This window comes from Thermobia domestica, chromosome 11 (assembly GCF_964235325.1).
Source record: "Thermobia domestica chromosome 11, izTheDome1.hap1.1, whole genome shotgun sequence".
Lineage (NCBI taxonomy): Eukaryota > Metazoa > Arthropoda > Insecta > Zygentoma > Lepismatidae > Thermobia > Thermobia domestica.
In genome coordinates, this window is record NC_137464.1 from 74,188,598 (window position 1) to 74,212,360 (window position 23,763).

A 23,763-nucleotide genomic window follows, 5' to 3' on the forward strand; every position below is an offset into this window, starting at 1 on the left:
ATCACAATCACACAATACAGTAGCAGACAGCTGTACAGCACTACAGTTCCAATACAACCCTGCAGTTTCCTGTTGATCTTGGCGAGGTTGTCGTTTAACGGAGAAAACTCAAACCTCCGCATAGCACCACGCCTCATTCTAATTGTAAGGTACACTGGTGATTATTTGCTGTTTTTCTTGAGGTGTGGCCGATATTAACCGGGATGAATTTAAACCAATAAACAAAGTTCCATAAATCTCCCATCCTTCCTTGATCATTTTCCGCAAAGCGCATGAAAATCTTACTTCAGTTAGAAATTCTAGACCCAAATGAAATCCATGAGTTTTAAAAAAAAATCACTTAATTTTTCATATTTACATACTTAACTGCATATTATACAAGCATGAAAATCTTAACATGTTATGTCTTATTGAAATATTTTTGTCTTCTTTTATATGAGTTACTCATATCTGAGGATTGGATTGTACTAAATCAAGTTATATACTCTTAAAAAGCTCTCATTAGAAACCTATTATCAAATGCTCACTATACAGTACGAAGAAGCTTTCTTTCTTTCTTCCCATTTCCCGTACTTTTTTTTTTCCCTAACCGATGGTTAACTTTATTAATTGTACCGGATTTCTATTTCGACACCAAGTTATTTGAGCTTGTGGTGGACAACAGTCTACAGGTCATTATATGAACACTTCTAGCTGGTAAAATCGTCAGATGAGTGGAAAAGTTTATAATTTGCAATGTTTTGTTTAAATATTTATGTTTTCTTTCGTATACTATTTACTTATATCCGAGGACTGTATTATACCAGATTCACTAAAATTAGCAGCCCTACTTAGAATACTCACTATTACCTTTCTCGTTGGTCTAATGCAGTGGCTCCTAACCTTTTTGACTAACATACACTTTACTGAGCACCCACGACATCGCGACACACTTACTTGAATTTTATTATTTACACTACAAATTATAATAGTATAAGACTAAAAGTTTCTATGTAGTACTGAATACCGTTGCTGCCGCTGGAGGCTTTTGATTGGTACAGCGTATCCCAAAATTGTTTTTAATAAAATTAAGTCTTTCATCATGATTTTAAACTCCAAAATTTCACGACACGTTCTATGAAACTGCGTGACGCACCGGTTAGGAACTACTGGTCTAATGGCAACATACATATTCGCGATTCATATGGTTACAGGACAGATTGCCAGCTGGGAAGCCTTCAATGACAAAAGTGTTTAGTTTCCATTCTAACCTTTAGTTTCTCGTGTTTCCCTAGGAAAATAGTGCGAACTATACTATACTTTGAAACTTCTTAAACCTGTTAGTCAGAAAAGTTCTGCTCTCCAATCTTCCTTTTTTACGTAATTCTGCTTAGATATAAAAACATTTTACACTAATCTTACTAGAACCTTTGGTACACGTCGAAGTACATAGTAAATATAATAGCCAGAAGAGCCAGTTATTAATCAAATTCTAGTTTCTCCTTTAAAAATTCTTCTAACAGTATTCTTGTTCTCATAAAGCTTGCCTACACTCAGATCGAAATAATTTTGTATCTGGTAGACTTATAAGCAGTTTTATCTTTTTATTACAATCAAATTCTGTGAATTTCCGCTGTAAAATACACTTGTTTCTTATGAAAAAATTAGAAAAGAGTGAGAGAATTTTTCAGCATTTATATTTTCCAACACATTTCTAATCTCTTTCTCTCTCTCTCTTTCCCCCCTTCTAAGAGAAAACTGCTCTGCGTTAAATTTTGATGTATCATCCACGCAAATTCCAGTGTTAGCATCAAACTCAAATTGGAGAGATCATTGTTTTTTCACTGTCACCACCACTTCTATATTAAATATCTCAGATGACAACTACTCCGTTGTTTAAGGAAGTTAGAGAGAACTGGAAAAACGTAAATGCTAGTAAGCATCACAACAGCCAAGAAATAGAAGAACAATTTTCAGTGCGTATGAAACAAATTAATGTTGAAATTTCTACAAGGGAAAATAGAGAGAGAGCGAAATGTTATTATGGAGAATTTACAGAATTATTTGTAATGTTTTGTAATGAAAATTTCAAGTAAATGATTTAACCCTCTTTCCTCTTGTATAATCCATTAAACTCAGTGGACAGCAGGAGCTTATGCATTAAAAATGTTTGCTCAGATATGAACTTTACTTAAGCGTCAAGGATCAGCAGATCATAAAAGAAATTTATTTACTCATAATGTACGTCTAATCATAATTCAAGTATCTATTTACACCTAAAGATCCAGCCAAGTTGTACTTCTCAAAGAAATAAATTTAAACACACAAAAGAAAAAAGACGAGAAGAGAAAAAGAAAAAACAAAGAGAGAGAGAGAGAGAGCGATCGAGAGAGAGAGAGAGAGAGAGAGAGAGAGAGAGAGAGAGACGCTAAAATTTCGAGAACAGCGTTTAAAATATACAGCCAATACCTGCATTAGTTATCAGAATATATATCAGTGTTATCATTATTTGATGATGCTGACGTGTAAACAAATACTACAATTGTAGTAAAACTTGAACAATACCAATAAAATGAGGAAAGAAGATAATTCTACTATGTGGCGACATCGACAAAACATTGCTTCTTACGTTATAATTGGATTTCTAAGTTTCACTCCATTATTCCAATTTTACTCTTTATATTTTGAGAAAATACTGATTGTCTTCGTACCGGACAAAACAGAGCTGCTCTTTCGATTGGGTATTAATGTTCACCTTCTAGAGGAATTCTCTTACAAATGGGAATACAACATTTTACTTTACTTATCCTAAAATTATGTGTAATTTTCACTAGAATTTTAACTTTCAAACTCAAGTTTACACACAGTATATAATTACATTGTGATTAAACTTCATATTGGAGTTAATCTAACCATCTAGTATAAAACAGGGATGCATGTAAGAGTATATTGCAGAAAGAGAAAAAAATTACAGAACGAAAACTCCAGTATTCGCTATAAATCATAACATAAAACTAAAATGACAAATATAAACGACACCAATAAATTTTATCTTTATTAATATGATTTCTGAATTGTAGAATGATTATACACCTGCCTCTGGTTCTCGTAATCTTGAGTTCAATCTTGATTTAGATTTCATTTCTCTTAGAAAACAGTGCATACGCATGGGAGATAAAAACAAAAATAATTTAAATAAATAATATTTTAAGCATCTACAATTTTACACATTGTCTTCTAAAATTACCTCTACAGCTTGTAAAATACAAAATTAACACTAAAATCATCAACTTCTCTAATTACAAAGAATATAACGAACGGTATTTTGTTACGACAATATATTCCTTACCTGTGCAAAGTCCATGCATCAGATTCCGCTGTTCGATCAATATAATTCTTTGGTAAAAACCCCGTACACCCTGTAAAAAATAATTAAGTTCAAGAAGTATATTTTACTAAAAGCCAAACATATAAAAACACTACGAAACCATCAACATTATAAGACTATTGTAGAAAATCTCTATTTTATCCAGTTGGATGGTTTAAAGATCAGAACAATACCTAAGTTTATTTACGTCTGTGACGAACTATTTAATACATTTTAATGTCTAGAAACTCAAGTTTATTCTGTTATATACAGCAAAGAAAATTAAAAATCACATTATTATTTTATATCTAACAATTTTATCAGGTTTTAAAGTAAAATATATCGATAGCTATTAATACAATACGTTTGTGCTAATGATGAAACAAAAGTACACATTTGAAAGTTTAATTTCTCATATTCAAGTTTTTGGCTCGTGGCAACAGATGGTAGAACAAGCTTAGTTTCCGAAATGGCGTTTATACAACAGAAAGCATAGGGTATTTGAAAAATTAGAAGTGTTTTTCCTCGTTGCCATACAGTGTGCATTCCGTAGATAGTTTGCAACTGCACCGCCAGGCCACCAGAGCATTCTGAGATAGTATCGACAGTTTAAGAACAATGGTTGCCTATATATACAGGTAAAAGCACTGAACGAATTCCCACGCCATTGAATTGGGCGATGTGCTAAATATACTTAGCGCTTTACATATGGCCTCTAAGATCTCCCAATCTGACAGTTTTGTGTGTTTTTTTCCTGGAGGCAGGCGAAACAGTGTGCCTCCACTATCAATAACTTTGGACAAGCTCCAGAATCCATTACAACTACATTTACGATCATTGGTAGTAATATGCTAGAGGGTGTGTGGGGTGAACTGGACTACCGCATATACACTGTATGTGTCGTGGGACGAAAGGAAGTCACATTGAACATTTGTAACAGTATGTCTGAAACCTGGAAAGGTTCCGTAGATTTTCATATATTATTAGTTATTGTATATATATATGTAGCCCTGTCAAATGAGATGAATCATTTACAATCAGCCTGTAGTTTTAAATTGGCAAATTACCTGCACGCTAGAGATGCCTATTACCGTCAGGCAGGTAGTGACATCTTCTACTTTGACAGTGTAATATTAGGAATTAGTATGACATACCGACACGTTTGTCGTTTTTAAATAGAGTGGTAGTACAACAGACAGGTGTCTGGAACCTTCATTCCCAGACAAGAATAACTTTTTATTATTCTTTAGAAAAATAAAAACGTAGCATTACATCTTTGAAATGACACACGTACACAAATAAATTTCCCCATGGTAAAGCTTACTCAATCACTGTAATTTCATACATTTGTTCAATTAGTATTGCGGCTGACCTAAAGGACCTAAGACATTTATTAACGTGTAATTTTAAAGCTTATGAAAAGAATTTTCGCATGAAAACACTACAGAATTTTTAACACTGTTTTCCAAAACAAATCAAAATTTTGAATTTGATTTTCTCAGACAGTCTTATTTTGAAAATTTTCAAAAGATATATTTAAAAAATACGCGGACTGTTATAAATATATTTCCAAAATTTTATTTTGGGATCTGCATGGGATCATTTGTTACAAGAGTTTACACTTCCAAATATGGAGTTCAAAATCAAGTTGAATAGGTTCTTAAGATCACACGAAACAAATACATACCAGTGTCAAAAAGAACACTAACCAGGTTCTTGTCCATATTTGGAAGTTCAAGTCTTCTTTGGATACTGCGTACAACTTAGTTTAGAGTGAACTTGAAAGGCTTTTTCGGTTGGCTACATGCTTGTCAAGCAAGGTATATAGTCAGCCTGTTGACGCCACAGGGTTCACCTTACGTAGTACACCCACTGTACAAATTCAAAAAAACATCAAGCAAGATGGAGATTGGTATGCAAAAGATGGAGATGGCCCACTTGGATAAAGAAACGCCACTTTCACTTCATCCTGCTCTTCATCTTTCCCCAAAATATATGCCAGCTACTACCTGTTGTTACAGCTTGTCTCTGGCAATATGAAAAAACCTTGACAAGAGGTTTGGAAGTATTTGAAGCTGCAAGAATGAACGCATGAAATTTATGTCGCAGGAATTGTTTGTGCCCTGTTGAAGCAATATTGTAGGAATATTGGTGACACGTAGAACTCTTCTTTACTGTCACATGTAAAACGCAATTGAGTAACGTTTGCTGCTGCACAGACAAAAAGCTATCGGAGTGTAAGAATTACATTATCATATGGATGCTGCAAACTTCCTCGGGTTGCAACCTCTTGACTATGTTACCAACCGCATCACAGAGTCCCTTTTCACAAGATGTTGCAGTAAAATGCCACTCAGCCTCTATGCCAAAATCAGCTTTATGTAAACGTAAGATTAAAAAGTTCATTTTACTATACTGAGCACCGGATCTATCAGAAAAGTAGTACTACTTTTTCGATCTAAACCGATCTCTTAAGAACATAACAAGTTTCTGTTGGAAGCAGTAAACAGTCCTAGTGTTGTGTTTGAGGCACTCCGAAATTACAACATAAATGCTCTGTTTTTGTTTGCCTTTCACAGCGCAACTACCAATGAACGGTGATTTGTTTATCCTGCCTACAAATGAGTATTTTTCTGAACAATTACAGTAAACAACAAGCTCTGATTCTCCTAAATTTTCTTTAATGCTCTTCATAAATGCACTCTGTTGTTTCGCAGTGAAGTCATGACGCATCACAGCTTATCACTAAAGAAGTCAATGAACTAAGGTGTTGATTTCTGTAACTTTCTAAGTTACTTCTGTCCACAGAATCCATTGCCAGAAAGATAACATTTTCCACTAGGTTTTCGTCAAACGCTTGCTTACGTATGATCCTGAATTCCTGATTGTCCGAGCATAATTTACTGTCCCCATGTGACGGTCTATTGATGCTGGATTGCGAAGAATCTTTGCGAGATAGTGTTTATATGTTCTTAGTTTGTTATTTGTTATGGAAGCGAATCTTGTAATTTCAATTATAAGTTCCGGTGAGTGGTGCGTATGCATATATTATGCGTAGTTGATATAGTGTGTACACTGTGTAGTTGATAGTTACCACTCGACTTGCCAGGATACAAATTTTAGGCCTCAATTCTGCAAGTTTTGAAAAAAATAACAATCATATTAAGGTAGTTTTATTTAACCAGTACGTATGCCTCCATTAAATTTCACAGAATTTAAATTCCACAGAACAGTATCTTGGAAAATTTAATCACCTGTCCATTACTATCCTTCATAGATACAGTATCCTTTATGCCAGACATATCTCTGCTTACCTCACTACTCTCATGAAATGACATATTAATTTCCGCAGTTATTTGAAAAAATAGCAACATATCACTTCAGAGGACAACTATTTTTCAAACAAGCTACTTTTCAAAGCTGACAAAGCTCCTGCTTTTCTCTGAGGATATCCCTTATATACTAACTTTTTCCTTTTTACAAGACAAATCGTGAAGACAATTATTGTCCTGTAAAGCCTGTATTGGAGAAGTAAACAGTTTCCCTATCAGACTCTGACCTTGTAGCATCTACGGTCATTGAGCATTGAGCCACCTCCTCTTTTGTAAGTAGCCCCAAACGGTTCTCTATAGCTGCCACATGTTTTGGCTATCTTCGCCATTTCTGGCACAAGTGTAAATATTCACTGTGAAATATTTCACAGTTCCTTTGTTTGGCAGTTATGATCCACTTTGTTACACGGATTGAAGCAATGGAGTGTGTTACATCGCAATTTTCTCCGTTTCTGTTCTTTTGTACCGTTCACATAAATACCAGTTTTTCAAATACCACAAATTCTAAAGATGAACACAGCCCAAGTCTTTCAAAGCTTTGTACTAATAGCAACACAAAGCATCAAGTACTGACTGGTACGTAAACATCAATATAATGGCAGAGATGTTGTCCTTTCCATTTCTGCCAGACAACTGACTCCAGTACCTCAATGCAAACAGGTCGATCATGTCTGAACCTGTTTGGATATGCATCTGGATGAATCGTCGAATTGAGTTCTGCTTCCACATAAAAAATATGTCTAATGTTTTACAGTGACGTAATTCACTATGTTTGTCAAGCACTTGAATGCTTGCTGCAATTTTTGTGGGAGCAGTAAAAATATTATTTCCATCCATTTTACAAGAAGCTGAACTAACACGATTTTAACTCCATATTTAGAAGTGGAAAGAAACTCTTGTAACAAATGATATCCTATCCTGATTCCAAAATAATACTTTCGGGATACATACATAACAATCCGAGCGAATATTTTTTGTTTTTATAATTTTTTAAAATTTTTCGAAATAAGTCTTTTTACGAAAATCAAATTCAAAATTTTGACTTTTTCGGATTTTTTAAATTCTATAGTGTTATATATTATCTGAAACCTCTTTTCATTATTTTATAATGACACTTTAACAAATGTTTTAGGTCTTTTAGGTTAGCCGCAAATTTCAATCGAACAAATGTCACTCACGCAATTTTTAGTCAATTTTGAGAACTTTGGGGGCCTATAATTTTAAATTGGTTTCAACCTGAAATATCAACGTTTATCATTTGTCAGTGGTATAAGGAACTGTACCACATTTAATCAAAATCTGGTGAGGTCAGGTAAAATTTGTTTGAAAATGTGTTGATTTGACATGAAATATGTCGTATATCATTCACATTTATTTTCATACAATGTTTCTCTACTTTCGATGTAGTAGCTCTTTAAAGCCGACATTTGGGAGTGATTCCTGACACCAAGACAAGACGAAAAGTATAGACCAACTTGGGTGCACAAATGCTTTCTTTTAGAGTTATAGGCTGCCGAAAATACGAAAAAATGAAATTTAAAGGTCCACAGCTCCAAAACTATGAGACCTACCGTAGTAGGATCAAGAGTTTACTTGGGAACTAATATGTGGGCTATCCAAAAATACATGTTTCAGAATCCTAAGGTACTCATGCAACAATTTTTATAGAGGCAGTTTGGCTACTGGTATGTAATTTGAAGTACTCACCAACTACCTCTATAAAAATTGTTGCGGAAGTACCGCAGGATTCTGAAACATGTATTTTTGGAAAGGGCACAAGTTCCTAAATAAAGTCTTGACCCGGCTATGATAGGTCCCGTCCCATAGTTTTGGAGCTATGGACCTTTAAAGTTCATTTTTTCATGTTTCCGGCATTCTGTAACTCCGAAAGGAAGCATTTGTGCACCCAAGTTGGTCTATATTTTTCTATACTTTTCGCCTTATCTTGGTGTCAGGAATCACCTCTCAAACGTTGTTGGTTTTGTTTTCAAACACCCTGTATATATATATAAAACCTGTAACACTGTAAATTCCGTATGTACTATATTTCTTTAGGACCCGCCGCAAACAAGTAATGCCTGACCCAACCATTGGCTTCTAATATAAATAGAAAGGAACTACTTACCTGTTAGCCAAGATATGCCTTCTACCCAACCATCTGGTGTGCTATTAAGAGCATCACTACTAACGTAAACATAGTCTCCTATTCGTAATTCCAATTCATCTGGTTCTCGAGGAACATGTGAATATAATACTTTATGTACCTGAAAAAAATAGTTTATGACTTTCAACCACATATTTCATAATTTATTATTTTGACGCTTTAGTGCACAGTTTGTAAATTTTATTCCAGTTTCTTCTGTAAGCAACTATATTTTTCATGACAACTATTTTACTATGTTTTACAGCAAGTAATTCTTATTTGCATTGTAGGTGACCCATAAATTTTAGATTCACAATTCAGCACTTTTGTGTCTAATCTTATTAATTATTTGGTTCTTCACAAGTTTTTATTATTTCGTTTTGTAATATTTGAAATAAGTGGATTTTCTAGTTGCGATCACGTGAGGATGATGTCACATATCTACGTAGCATAGTAGAAGTAGGGGATATATCAAACAGATTTTACTAATATAATCCATTCAGCTTCTATTTACTAAATTTTAGCTAATCAATTAGTTTTTCATGCTTTAAAGGAATTATTTTTATAGAACTGCTATTATTTTTATATTTAACAGATAAATTAACGTGTCACATTAAGATTATTATTTTAGCTGAGATTATTTACTCAACAATGCTCCGCATGTTCAAGTGGGCGTTGCTCTGTTTAAAAATATTTAACCCCCTCTAGCGAGTGAAAGAGGAAGCAAATACTATGTAGGATGATATATTATTTTAGAAGATCTAAAACCAAAAGGGATGTAAGTTTTTACAGTGGAATAAAAATTCATTATTTTCTTGTCTTATGCAATCATTTTTGTACCGACTCACAATTCAAGTGATTTAATAAGCTTTTTTCACTGTTTAAAGTTTAAATTAGTAACGAATAGTTAATTATTTAAAAAGTATAATGAATAAAATTTAGTGGCTGTTATTTAGTTTGATATGCAAGTTCCAACTTGTTTGAGCGAGCTCCTACGTGGCTAAGCTGTTAGTGGACGCGCCTTTGGCGTGGGAGACCCGGGTTCGGTTCCCGGTGGAAGCTCATGTGGTTCGGATTCCACGTTAATCAGTAGGTCCCGTCTTACATAGCCTCGCTGCTAAAAGGGGCGTTAAATTCCAAATCAACTCAACTAAATAAACTTGTTTGAGAACAGTAGAAAAAAATCGGAGTGATATTAAACTGTTTTCAATTTCAATTTTGATTAACGGATATTTAAGACAGTATTACATATTTTGGATACAGAGAGTGCAGCCGCAGTAAATTTTGCTCAGAGGTATTTGGTTAGCGTCATGAGCGAGCAGAAGCACCCGCAGAATTATTTTCCAAAGGGAGGAGGACCAGGCCGATACACAAGCGAAGTCGGATGTACATAATACTCCATGTAAACAACTATTATCGGCACACATTGTATAACTTTTTGTAACTATATTAAATATTGTGGTGGGTGACTAATCAAAAGTTTTAACAGATATTTCGAAAAATCAAACTACTTCTTATTCCACCAATTCTTCCATAATCTCACGTTACGCCCTTGAGCCTGTGGACGTTCAATTAAAAATTTCTCATTGAAAAATATTATTTTATGTTGATTGTAACGCAATGTTTGTAGTTTCGAAACTTTCTTCACTGGACAGTATTGATATATATATATATATCGGGTGTTGCAAAATAAGTGTTACAACTCTTGGGAGGTGACTCCTGCCACTAAGACAAGAAAAAAAGTTCTCTTGAACTTTCGCCTATCGGACATAGTTTCGGATCTACAAGGTGCCGAAAGCGTGGGAAAATGACTTTCGGACGCCAATAGTTCGGAAACTATCCAACGTTAAGAGAGCGGGTAAAAAATTCACTGAAGAAGTCATATCTACTGTATTAAGTTTTGCATGTTTCATAATCCTACCATGCACGCGCAAGGGATTCCCCAAAGGAACGTAGGGAGCCACGGGTGATTTGGCAAATGAAAACTGGTCTAAATGGACATGAATTGATAGGGTTTCTACCAGGTAACAATAATTCGTTTGTATTAAGTCGATGTCTGCAACAAATACAAAATGGCGGACACCTTCATGCCCGTTGTGTATGATTGCATAATCACCAGTTACGGATGCTGGCCAACAGTGACGTTCTGAGTATTAAGTGTAGCGAATTTGTACTCAAATGCTCTAGAAAGACATCTGGAGTGTCGGTAGAGCACAACAGATGAAGCAGGGTGATTCACATGTGTGGAAACACGTAACGAAAAATGCCGAGAAACGCACTCATACTCAGTAAACGTAAGTTCAAAGCGTTGGAAATGTAAGGATTAGCGTCAACAACATGAAAGCCATTGCCAATTCACTAATAATATTCCCTCAAACCGATGCAATATGATCGGCACGTTTGCATACCAATAAGGATGAACAACTGAGGCCAAGTTGAAATTGTGCAAGGGGATTCACTTAGAAACTAGGTAAACTAAATGAATGTCACTAGTGGGATCGCATGATAGATATTGAAATGTGGCCAATGTGTATGTTGATATCGACATGTAGCTAATGGACAAATGTCAACATGTCCCACTACTGCTGGGACACCGTCCCTCGTGCAAAAAATAGGAAAATGACTACTCGGGTATTGAATCTGAGGCCGTGGGCTCCCAGTAGGATTGGAAACTGCGACCACGCGAGCGAAAGCGAGCGCTCTAGCCTTGAGGCTTCGAGGGAGCCTCACTTTCTCTGTATTCATTTCTTTGAGGAGTACACACTTTGTTTGGCAAGCGCTCTTGTACAGCCTCCCGGCGTGCTTGTGTGTTTCATTTTGTTACTACTACTGCACAGTTGTAAACAATCACAGCTTTAAGACGTTTCTTCCTATTTCTCTTGTCGTTTTATTTTCCATATGTATGGTGTTTCAACACTAGTGTTACATGTGCCAATTTGGTTCATTTTCGTCTTTGTCTTGGCATGTGCACTGTGTGTAAGATACGAATTTCTGGAGGTATTTTCTTATATTTCGAGTACGTCATATGTCCCAGAAGACGTGGGACATGATACAAGTTTGTTATTTTCACGCTCTATCGGCATTTGAACCATGGATTAAGAGATTTCTTTTCATATGTGTTGCATGTGGGACAATGTCCCAAACAAAGAGGGACATTGATACAATCGTGTTCTAGTTATGTTCTACCAAAAAGTGCACCAGATGTAATAGCAGAATGTACAACGTTATTTTCCTATTTTTCGCACGAGGGACGGTGTCCCAGCAGTAGTGGGACATGTTGACATTTGTCCATTAGCTACATGTCGATATCAACACACACATTGGCCACATTTCAATATCTATCATGCGATCCCACTAGTGACATTCATTTAGTTTACCTAGTTTCTAAGTGAATCCCCTTGCACAATTTCAACCTGGACTCAGTTGTTCATCCTTATTGGTATGCAAACGTGCCGATCATATTGCATCGGTTTGAGGGAATATTATTAGTGAATTGGCAATGGCTTTCATGTTGTTGACGCTAATCCTTACATTTCCAACGCTTTGAACTTACGTTTACTGAGTATGAGTGCGTTTCTCGGCATTTTTCGTTACGTGTTTCCACACATGTGAATCACCCTGCTTCATCTGTTGTGCTCTACCGACACTCCAGATGTCTTTTTAGAGCATTTGAGTACAAATTCGCTACACTTAATACTCAGAACGTCACTGTTGGCCAGCATCCGTAACTGGCGATTATGCAATCATACACAACGGGCATGAAGGTGTCCGCCATTTTGTATTTGTTGCAGACATCGACTTAATACAAACGAATTATTGTTACCTGGTAGAAACCCTATCAATTCATGTCCATTTAGACCAATTTTCATTTGCCAAATTACCCGTGGCTCCCTACGTTCCTTTGGGGAATCCCTTGCGCGTGCATGGTAGGATTATGAAACATGCAAAACTTAATACAGTAGATATGACTTCTTCAGTGAATTTTTTATCCGCCCTCTTTACGTTGGATAGTTTCCGAACTATTGGCGTCCGAAAGTCATTTTCCCACGCTTTCGGCACCTTGTAGATCCGAAACTATGTCCGATAGGCGAAAGTTCAAGAGAATTTTTTTCTTATCTTAGTGGCAGGAGTCATCTCCCAAGAGTTGTAACACTTATTTTGCAACACCCGATATATAGTTAGTTTTATATTGTAGTATTTTGAACAGGGTCTGAATTTATGTTTCAATTTAATGTTATAGTTGAACTTATAAAATATTAAAATATAATAACAAATAAAATGTTTTGAGTTTGTTGAACACTTTTAATAAAATCAATTTAAAAAAGAATTAACAATGATAAACGCAAAAGCAAGGTATTAAAAAAAAAAAAAAAAAAAGCGGATCAATTATCTAACTTCTCTATATATAAAAGTGTATGAATGCTCCACCTCTGGAACGGCTGGAGCACTTTCAACCAAACTTGGTGTACATACTACTTCTGGAAGAGAATACTGTGGAGGTACGACTCCTTAGCACACCTAGGCGTGGGAGTGTGAACGGGTGATATAAATATCATTGAAAATGATCCATATTAGTGTCGAATCCAGCTTCCAGAATCGCTAAGTTCAAGTTCAGCTCCCAGTAAGGGTAAGATCCCTCATAACACTGGGAAGAGAGGAAATGTAACAATAATAGAAATAACTGATATTAATGTCGAATCCGTAACTTACGAGGTCACTGAGTATAGGTACACTCTTGATGCCACTTAAGTCCAAGTTCAGTCCCTATTAGAACTCCTAGTGGAGGAGATGGAAGTGACATGTAAAAATAATCGAAAACGACCAATATTAATGTCAAAACCATAGTGTTCGGAGTCGCTGAGATTAATAATCCGATAACACACCCGATACCGTTAAAATCCAAGTTGAGTTTCCCATGGGCATGAGAGGTGAGAAGGGGTGGAAAATAAAATGACCAAGATTAGTGTTGAATACGGAGTTTTTGGGGTTGCTAAGCTGTTAGGTGACAATTTCGACGACACTGCCTCAAGTTTAGTCAGGAACAAGCACCTCAGGAGCTCAAGAATTTACAAGGGCATCCACATATTTATATAAATGTGTGTGTATGAATGTGTTTCAGCATAGCTCTGGAATGCCTGGAGATTTTAACCAAACTTGATACACATATGACTTACAATTTGCAAAAAGTAACGTAGGAGTAGGATGCCCCAAGAGGTAGAAGTTGGAAAAATGAAATCTTTAAGTTTTACGTCCCACGGTTATGCCGATTAGGCTAAAGGAGACGGTGATGAGAGATGAGTGAAATGGTGGAATGAAGAAAGTGGGAGGAAACGGGAGAACCCCGAGAAAACCCACGAGCACGGTGTTTGTCCACCACAGAGTCCACACGGCGCGAGCTGGGATCGAACCAGGGACCCCAAGCAGGGTAGGAGTTGGAAAGGGATGACATGTAAAAATAATCCGAAATGACCGATATTAGTGCGCAATCCATAGTTTTTGGGGTCGCTGAAATGAATAGTGACGCTTCTAATGCCATTTAGGTCCAAATTCAGTTTGAAATGAGATAAGAAGAGGTGAAAAATGTCCGAAATGACTGAGAGTGTGTCGAATCCATAGTTTCTGGAGTCGGGAAAACGGCTGACCCGTCTTAAATGACTTTGGGAACATAGTTAATACCCCACTGAAGCTACTTTTTTTTATCATATCAATTTGAATAACGGATGTATTCTAGGGAGCTAGAGTGTTTGAAAATTTACGCCAAAAGTGGAATATCTTATGGACTTTTCTCACCACACTTTCATTGAAATATGTATTCTTAAGAGGAAAGGGAATTCAAATATTTTTCAGAAATCTATCATCCCTGTGCGAAAAATGGTCACTGCAGCTAGTAAAGGATACGAATAAACCGGCATGGGAAAACTTACAGACTAATTAACTATTAATCTGGTTATGAGAAGCTCAGATAAACTTTAATAGTTCATTGGTAGTCTGCTTTAAGTGTCTCTAAGCCAGAATAATTTAATAGTGTGATGATATTTTCCACTATTAATTCAGATTGTTACTTTCTTGTGTTTTTCTATTCAATTCCAAGGCTTTAAGAAATATGAATTTTACGAAGAAACTGAGCTACATTTGATTTCTCGCCTGAAACCGAAACCGCTTTTCCTGCATTAAAGGTATATCACCAACCATTTAGCTACAAGGGAAACCCTTACCATTTTTGTTGCATTGTAATGTCATCTTAAGCTGACATCTATGAAAATAATTAATCCTGAAAAATACAAATTATGAAAAACACTACATACATAGGAACAGATGCTTCCTTGACCATACCTGATTTCCTGATACTCGTGCATCTCTAGAATAAAGGCATATTTCCCACACTGCTGGTGCAGAAGGATCTAATTCATCTACTAAAGATTTTAAAGTGTTAAATTGTGATGTAGGAAACTGATATGCCAAAGTAAGGTGTAGAGATTTTACATGAGGATCTAATGATATTGCTGCAAAGAAAAAGACTGATTTAGAATCAAAGGTATAGTTAATATTATAAATAAAATACAATAGAATATTAAAATTCTGAACACAAAAAGAATACATTTACACAGGAAAAAAAAAAAACAAAAAAAAAAGCAACTAATTTGTTTACGTACTTGCCAGTTAAAAAATAAAAAATAAAATAAACGTCTAATTTTTACACAAAATAAGATGCACAAATTTTCTTCTTCAGTGTGAAAATAAAGCGAAGCGATGGATCTTATTAGCATTGAGCTCTAACGTAATCAGAATATTGCTACCTAGGTGTGGACAACATGCTTGGAACAAACATGAAGAGTATACTTAGTTAAAATTTTTGAAATAGGATTTAGAGTAGAGTCAATGATGGATTAACAATCACGCACTTTTGGAGCGTAAATCACAGGTTCAATTCTAGACTACACCACGTGAGCATTCAACTTTTTATACATTTTATGATTTTACAATACAATCATATTTGGTTATATTTTTCATCTTCTCCATTAGCTTATTTGGCAAACATGAAGAAGTAAACTATAACAAAAAATACTGTACATATAATGTAACACATTACGCATAGAACATTACTGAAGAATTTTAATACCACTATATGTTAGAAAACCACAATGTTTCTACGTCAGTTCTGACTGAAAAAGTTATTTTGGTTAAGAAAATTTAACTATTTTTCAGTTATAACGTTCGGTAAAGTTATAGGATGTTCGGGTTAAATTTGACACTTTGTATGTTGTGAGGATGCATTTGCCAAGCCTAAAAGTTTTATTGTGTTGTTTCAGATATACCTGTGATGACAAAAAGAACTTTGAAGAATGGAACCCACTGGAATATTGGAGAAGAAACCTGCATCACGATTCGTGCCAGACATCCAAATTTCGCAATCAAGATTGCTGCTCAATGCTGCATGAACACCGTAAAGCGATACGTCGTGAAATGCAGAGGTGGAAAACACAGGCAACGTCTCGGTTTATCAACCAACTCCAGAATGTATCCAATTGCAGAAAATGACGGAAGACCTAGGCAAGAGAGTGCGAACTCTAGGGCGAGAATGGTTGTTGCAACGTTCACCATGAAGCTAAGTGTGAATTATCCTACAAGAGGAGTAAAGGCCACTCTTGACAGAAAAGCCTCGAGTAAACTGCCCGATCAAGGCAAAGAAACTCTTTTAACAAATAGGAACATCCCATTGAACCAAGAACAATGTTGTCCTCCGATTAGAAATCCTTTGTCAGGACTAGGTACACAATCCCTAGAATGGATGGTTTGCTTACAATTCACCGTACGTACTTCGTGTAATGCACACTAAATTTCACTATAATGCGATGAGATTAGAATGTGTCTCCACGAGAGTAGTGTGATGCCACCACACGTCTCTGAACACGGACTCAGGCTCAATTCGTGGTCAAACCTTGGGTGGAGAAGGTGGATACTGCACGATTTTACGTGTAGTAGCAAGAGTCAGTTCCCTGTCGCTGGGAAGACTCAGAAGTGGTTGTCACAAAATTTTTACGATTTCATTGGCACCTAATTTCCCTGATAGCAACCCTGTGAACTGTTATGTATGGGGTGTGCTCGAGCAAGTAAGCAACCAACTACACTGCATGTAATATCAAGACCAAGCTGATCGTCAATAGTTGGGCGACGTTTAGGCTTCCTTCGGGAGACCGTCTGTATCGCATGTGTCCGATTTCGAAGCCACCTCGAAGCAGTTGTAGATGCTAAGGGTGCCATTTTTGAGTGATTTCTCCTTTCATTATCATCATCAGAATATTTCGTTTCGATTCGGATAATCCGCTGTTTTTTCACTCGCAACTGTCAAATATAGCCCGTACACCCTACAGTAATTATTAAGGTTATTACTGATTAATTCCATTTCGATTCAGTAAGATATAGCCACAAGGTGTTACATTAGTATCTCAAATTTTATTGTCCTACACACATAACAAATTCGAAAACATTCTTCGAATATATTTTTAACTGATTTAGCACAAAAGTAAGTATCTATTTAAAGTGAGAAAGATGAAGTGACATCTCTTTCCTGAATTGGCGAAGAAAACTTTTATTTTTGTTTTCTGTTCATGCAAACTCATAAACAAACTTAAAATTAGGAACTAATTTATTTAAAAATCCACAAAAACATACACACACAACGATACAATTTCCAATCCCTATAAAATAGATAATTAACATAGAAAAAGCTGTTTATGTTCTAGTCGCAATCACAAGGTTAATGACATTGAATATGGCCTATAAGTGACACACAATTGGACCTTTTATGCATTTCCTTTAATTATTTTCTCTTTTCTTTTTTCACTTACGCAACTGAACACAGAATCTAGTACGACAGATGCTCTATTACTACTTTCAAGAAGTGTGTGTGAGTATAATTTTCTCAAGATAATCACGTAATGGTTGAGCACCAGCACAGTACGGCAACGACCAGAGTTCTATACCGGATCTAGTCGCGCATTATCACTCTGAATTTCGATTTAATCCACTTATAGTGAATTAGGTGCTTAAAATAAAGGTTGTTAATCATATTTCTCATAAAAAGGAGTAGCATGTAGCTACTACGTATTCTGAATTGATGTTTACATAATGATGGCATGATGGTTAAGTAGTAGAACGATCAACTCTGGTGCAAAGGATCACTAGTTTGATCTCAGGCTATGTGAGTTAATGATGAAAAACATAGCGTCCGTGGTGTTTTTCAGGATTCTCCAGTTTCCTCCTATATCCACATTTCACTAATTCATTCACAACCATCCGTCTACTTTAGTTTAAAGGGCATAACGTGAGGCGTTAAATTTCAATTTTATTTTTGTATTTACATAATTGCCTACATCCTACAAAAGATCATACACGCTGAAATCAGTGAATTTTCAAACCATATCGAGATATCATCGGAGCATGTGGGAAAGTTAATCACATGAAAAACAATAAGAAAAATGTACAAGCATCTGGCCATGTGCCACTGGTCAGCCAGACTCATTTATAGCTCGCGTTTATATATATATATATATATATATATATATATATATATATATATATATATATATATATATATATATATATCTGAATTACCCACCAAAAAATATCACAAAGTTAACAAAACAGTACACTGTAAAACCTTTCAGATTCGTATAATCTTTTCACTACTTTCTAGGAAACAGTTTGTTTCTCATGCGAAACTATATGACCAAATATTCAATGATATTTAAAGAATGAAAGCTTACAAGACAGATATTAAGGCGAGTTTAAAGAAATAGTAATAATTAATAGATGGCAGTACGTGTCATCTATTTTTTCAATGTATTTCATTATTGATATTATTATTTAGTGTAAAGTCCCACGATTATGCCCTTTAGGGTAAAGGAAACGGATGATTAATGAAGGCGAATAATTGTGAAATTATTTTTTGTGCTCTCACTGGGAATGGAACAAGGAACCATGTACACCAAAGGAACAACGCGTTCGATACTAGACCAACGGCGAGAGCTCCAGTGTATTTCGTAAGAATCGACAATATTCAAATTAATTTAATCACATTCATGATACGAATATTCAGACGTTGTGGAATAAATAATCAAGACGATAATTCGTGCAATTCTTTCATATTTTGTTTTTCTCATTGTTAGTAAAATTTCTGAAAAGAAAACAGTCAGAAAAGTATACGAATTAACCTCTGATCATCAATTCACCTTGTCTTTGAACAAAGTCTGAATATCCATTTCTTGAATTTTGATTTAATATTTTGAATACTGTTGCCTCTTACAAAATACACTAGAAAGATATAGGAAAGTGCTGCCATCCTACGTACTCGCCGGACTTGGTTCCAGCAAACTAACTCCTGTTCTGAGTTTCAACTCCACTTGAAGGACAACAGTTCAACAACGTGGAAACCATCATAACATCCGTAACGCGCGAACTGAACGGCATCCAAGAAGACGACTTCTCCAAGAACTTCGTCACTAACCAAAGGAACAAAATTGTGCATCGAGAGGAGATGACCACGGAGAAAGACCAAGAGATGTCGTCTTCCTGCAGGTAATATTCTTCATTTTAAGAAGACAGTCTGGGAACTACTGTCATACTGTGTATCCTTATTTTGTCTTGTTCATTTCTTTCTTTTTACCAAAAATATCTCACAGTTTTCAAAATGAAATAAAGATGCCTCACTCTGTATTTAATTACCTGATGCAACATATGGTGTGAGATATTTTTATTCATTTTAGTTAAGCATTGATGGAATCATTCAATACAGTCACCATTAATATACATCTGCATCTGCATATTATATGCATCTTTTAATGATAGAAACTACCCCCACAGTGCATTGCATTAACTGAACCGTATATGAAAGTCTCAATGCACTTTACTACACGTCAGCGGCAACAATTGGCAAATTCACAGCTTATGGCACACTGCACTCCAAGACGAAGACTATCTCACATAATCCCATACGGAACATTGCCCCAAGTTATCGCACCAGAAATTTCCATTTGGAAACAACTGTTTCTGTATATCTTTGCATTTTTCAATAATAATAATAATAATAATAATAATAATAATAATAATAATAATAATAATAATAATAATAATAATAATAATAATAATAATAAACTGAATTACACATTCTAGCCATTACTTACTAAGTGTAACTGCAAAAATAATAGTCCTCTCCGCTGGTCTAGTAACAAGCGTATGTGCTTTTGGTACACGTGGATTCGAATTTGATTGTCGGTGGGAAAGAACAAAAATTAAATTTCACAATTATTAACTTTCCTAATCATCCATCTCCTTTAGGATAAAGGGCACAAATATGGGAAGTTAAATGAAAAATATTTTTAAGAACATTCAAAAAATAATAAAAGAAATATGCAAAATGTCTAGGATTTTAAAATTTTCTTATTTTTCTTAGCCTTGGTGCAAATCTGAAAAATCAATTAAAAAGGAAAATATCCGTAACATTAGTAACTTCTGTCCGGAAAATTTCAGTACATTCTGGGATTTTACGATTTTCGGAAAGTTGAAAACAATGAGTCCTTTTTGTTCTCTTTTCCGGGAGGAGGACGGGGGGAAGGAGGTGGTAATTTTCTAAACAAGGATCTGTTTGTAACTACAACACGCATACAATTTTCTGCAGGTAAGGCGATCACATTAACACATGCATCTATTAAACAAAATAAAAATCTAAAAACTAAGCTAATAAAAATATAACTACAATCAGAAATGACATTTGACAAAATCTCAGTGGTTTATCTTACACTTAACTCCACGTGGAAGATATCTAGCTGTAGCAGTGGTACACCACGGAAAGCAAGCAGACAGAGCATCTAGGTGCTCGTAATTATCATTAATGACTGAAAGAAGAACGCATTATGAAGAAACTTTTTCACAGATTGATGTGACTATGTGGCAATACTCTGTTTAAGATCTACATTATACAATGCTATTAACTTCAAGAACATACTACATATTTACATCTAAATAAATAACTAATAATAATAATAAGTTGAAGGTAGTTGCGAATATATTCTAACGAGTGTAAATATACAGTCTTATTTAAAATAATATTAGCTACTCGATTTTATATAGCCTTCTACTCTCAATAATATATCACATATTTTAGAACTTACAATAAAGGAAACGTAATTATATGTAGGTAATGTATGCAATTATGTGCAACTCTGTTGGATACTTTTTCACATTTGGATAGAAATCAGCCCGCTTCAAACGAAGATGTGTGGCTACGTTTTTTTTCCTTCTTAAATAAGACTTAATAGTTACCGACAAAAGTTTTGACTGTTTTCTGTACATCTATTTGAAGACAATTTTATAGGAAATTTTACTTATTATTTCTTGAAATTGTATGCAGAAGATTCTAAATGGGCATCAAGGAACTCTGTACGTAACTGATCAATAAATATAAAATTTGGCGCTAAACTTTTGCTGATATCTTACGACAAAAAGCTCTAAGCTTTATATTCTCACCATAATTTGTGAAGCATGAATACCATATTACCAGTCATCACGTGGCATGAAATAAAACTAGAATCATGAATTTCGAATACGCATTAATACAGAAAACATTCTTCAGTAATTCACATGAAGTTAATAACCGAATATTCATTGATTGAAATTTAATATCCATTTTTAGCAGCAATGTTGCATAAGTCGGTATTTACTGCTTAAAGTGGGATTCGAATCAGCAGTCGAATTTAAAGTCAGAATCGAATCTAAATCCATGGAAGAACTGAGCTTATAACTACACGCACATAAAACATGCATTTGTTATTTCATTACAAAGGTTTACTAAATAAATGAATATAATTAATACCGTACATTTTTATAAAGTTTTTAGCTACTTCAGAAAGAAAACATACCGACAGTGGAAAACTTCACGATTGTTAGGTTTATATGACATTAGCAAATGCTTTTTTCTATGAGCGTGTTTTGTATTTTCTACTGGAATATTTTCGAAAAGGCATACACTAAGAAAAGATACAAAAAAGGTTATACTATTCCACAAAGTATTTTGCAAATTGAAGAAATTTTTCGAATTTAAAAAACTCAGTTGCAATTACTGCACTTATATCCAGTATATGATGCTAAGTAAAAAATCAATCCAGAAAGACTAAAGTACATTAAAACCTGTTAACTGATCACCTCTTTATCCTGTTCATCTGCTTGATCGGCCTACTAGTATTAGCAATTATTATTCAGTAAGCATATTATTGTCTATGAAACCCAGGGTGCCATCTTACCCCAACAGATTTCAAGCGCTTCTTAATGTAACAGGTACTACTTCATATTAGGGAGAAAGACCGCAGCAATGCTGTCATGGGAGATGAAAACGTTTTCTCCATTATAGAAATCTTTCAACTTTCTCTAGGATTGCGTGGTCCCACGTTCAATATCCGAAGGGAGAACAGACCTCGTCTTTAAGCTAATTGGGAAGTCACTTGATGTAGAGATCTAAGTCAAGAAACCGAGAAATAACCGCGGTGGGAGCTAAATGTGCTGATTGCATTATCATCATTCAACTGAAAGTCCAATCTGGTCGGCCAAATCCTTTTGTAGTCTGCAAAGTCAACGTTCATTTTTATTTATCTCTAAATTTAATTGGGTATATACCTACTAGCTTCCAAGATATAAACTTCAATACTCCTTGATTATTTATTTTTTCCGCCTGAAACTCAGAACTATGCCATCATACGTGTTCTGCCATCGCTGGTATGTTGCATATCGCAAACTGAAGGTTTTCATACATCACAGTCCTTGCTAACCTCTTCAATATCGTTATGAATCGCAGTAGCCACCTTTTTCCTTTCATTATATTTTAGAGTACAATCCACATGATATAACTTGTACTCCTCTTCGTAATTCCCTACAATACTCTTCTTTACCCAGCCATTTTTCTATTGTAATTATTCCTTTTTTTTGTAATTATTCCTTATTGCTTTTTTGATCCACTCAGTTAATATTTCTTAATCTTCTAAATTTCGAAGGTTTCTAGTGGTTTTGTTTGTTTGTTATCTTCCCTACGTAATACAGTACAGTTTACATGAAATATTCTGAGTGTTTTCCTTAACCTTTTATTTTTAGGCCGGACCGGTGGCGTGGTCTTGATAAACAGTTCTCTTAGAGGTGACAGAATGTGGTGAGGAACAGCCTATACTGTAAGGGTTGATCCTCATGATGGTTTGTGCTCCCGACAACTGCACAGGATTTATTGGTTCGGAGTCTACGTTAATTAATAGTAGTTCCTGTCCTTAGTAACTTGGGTGTATTATAAAGATGTAGACATATGATCTTTTCTTCTTTCTACATGCTTGTTTTGTTAACAATGTACTACTTCTTTTATCACTTCATTACTAACATTGTCGGGTGTTTTGAACTATTTGTTCTATCCCCCATCCTACCTCTTTAATTTTTACATTATTGACACAATCTGTTACAGAAGCTTGAGCTTAACGCCTGGCGATTGTCTTATAACCCGAAGGAAATAGATGGCATTCACAAATGAATGATCATAAAATTACAAACTGGGAGTATGATTACACTGAACAAAATCTTCTTCATTACGTGCATCACCATTATTCCTTTATTTTCATGATATTACGACTTTTTGTGGAAAGTACAGAACTTTCATGGACTTGTGAATATATATATTTCATATAGATAAAAAAAGTATCTTATCTTTTATCTGAACCGTGAATCTCTTTACAAAATCTCTACAAAAAATGTCAGTATGTATACAATTGGAAAATGTCACTATATATATATACAATTGGAAAAGCACCTGAACTAAAGCATTTACTAAGACAAAAGGAGAATTATTACTGTACGCTGCTTACTTTATCAATATGTAATGAACTAATATTTAATGTGTGATAATAATATATACA

General features: G+C 35.0%; 1 protein-coding gene across 3 annotated transcripts in view; it reads right to left on the minus strand.

The window, feature by feature from the left end:
• The window catches only part of Epp (Ecdysteroid phosphate phosphatase), a 58,208-nt gene that overhangs the window by 26,072 nt on the left and 8,373 nt on the right, over positions 1-23,763 (minus strand). For 2 of the 3 annotated variants that reach the window (XM_081730604.1, XM_081730606.1), the window contains exons 4-7: positions 20,620-20,715; positions 15,155-15,324; positions 8,804-8,942; positions 3,329-3,398 (exon numbers count right to left, since the gene is read on the minus strand). In XM_081730604.1, the coding sequence (XP_081586730.1) occupies positions 3,329-3,398; positions 8,804-8,942; positions 15,155-15,324; positions 20,620-20,715 (475 nt within the window). The remainder of the gene's footprint in view (positions 1-3,328; positions 3,399-8,803; positions 8,943-15,154; positions 15,325-20,619; positions 20,716-23,763) is intronic. The other variant, XM_081730605.1, reaches the window with a different exon arrangement.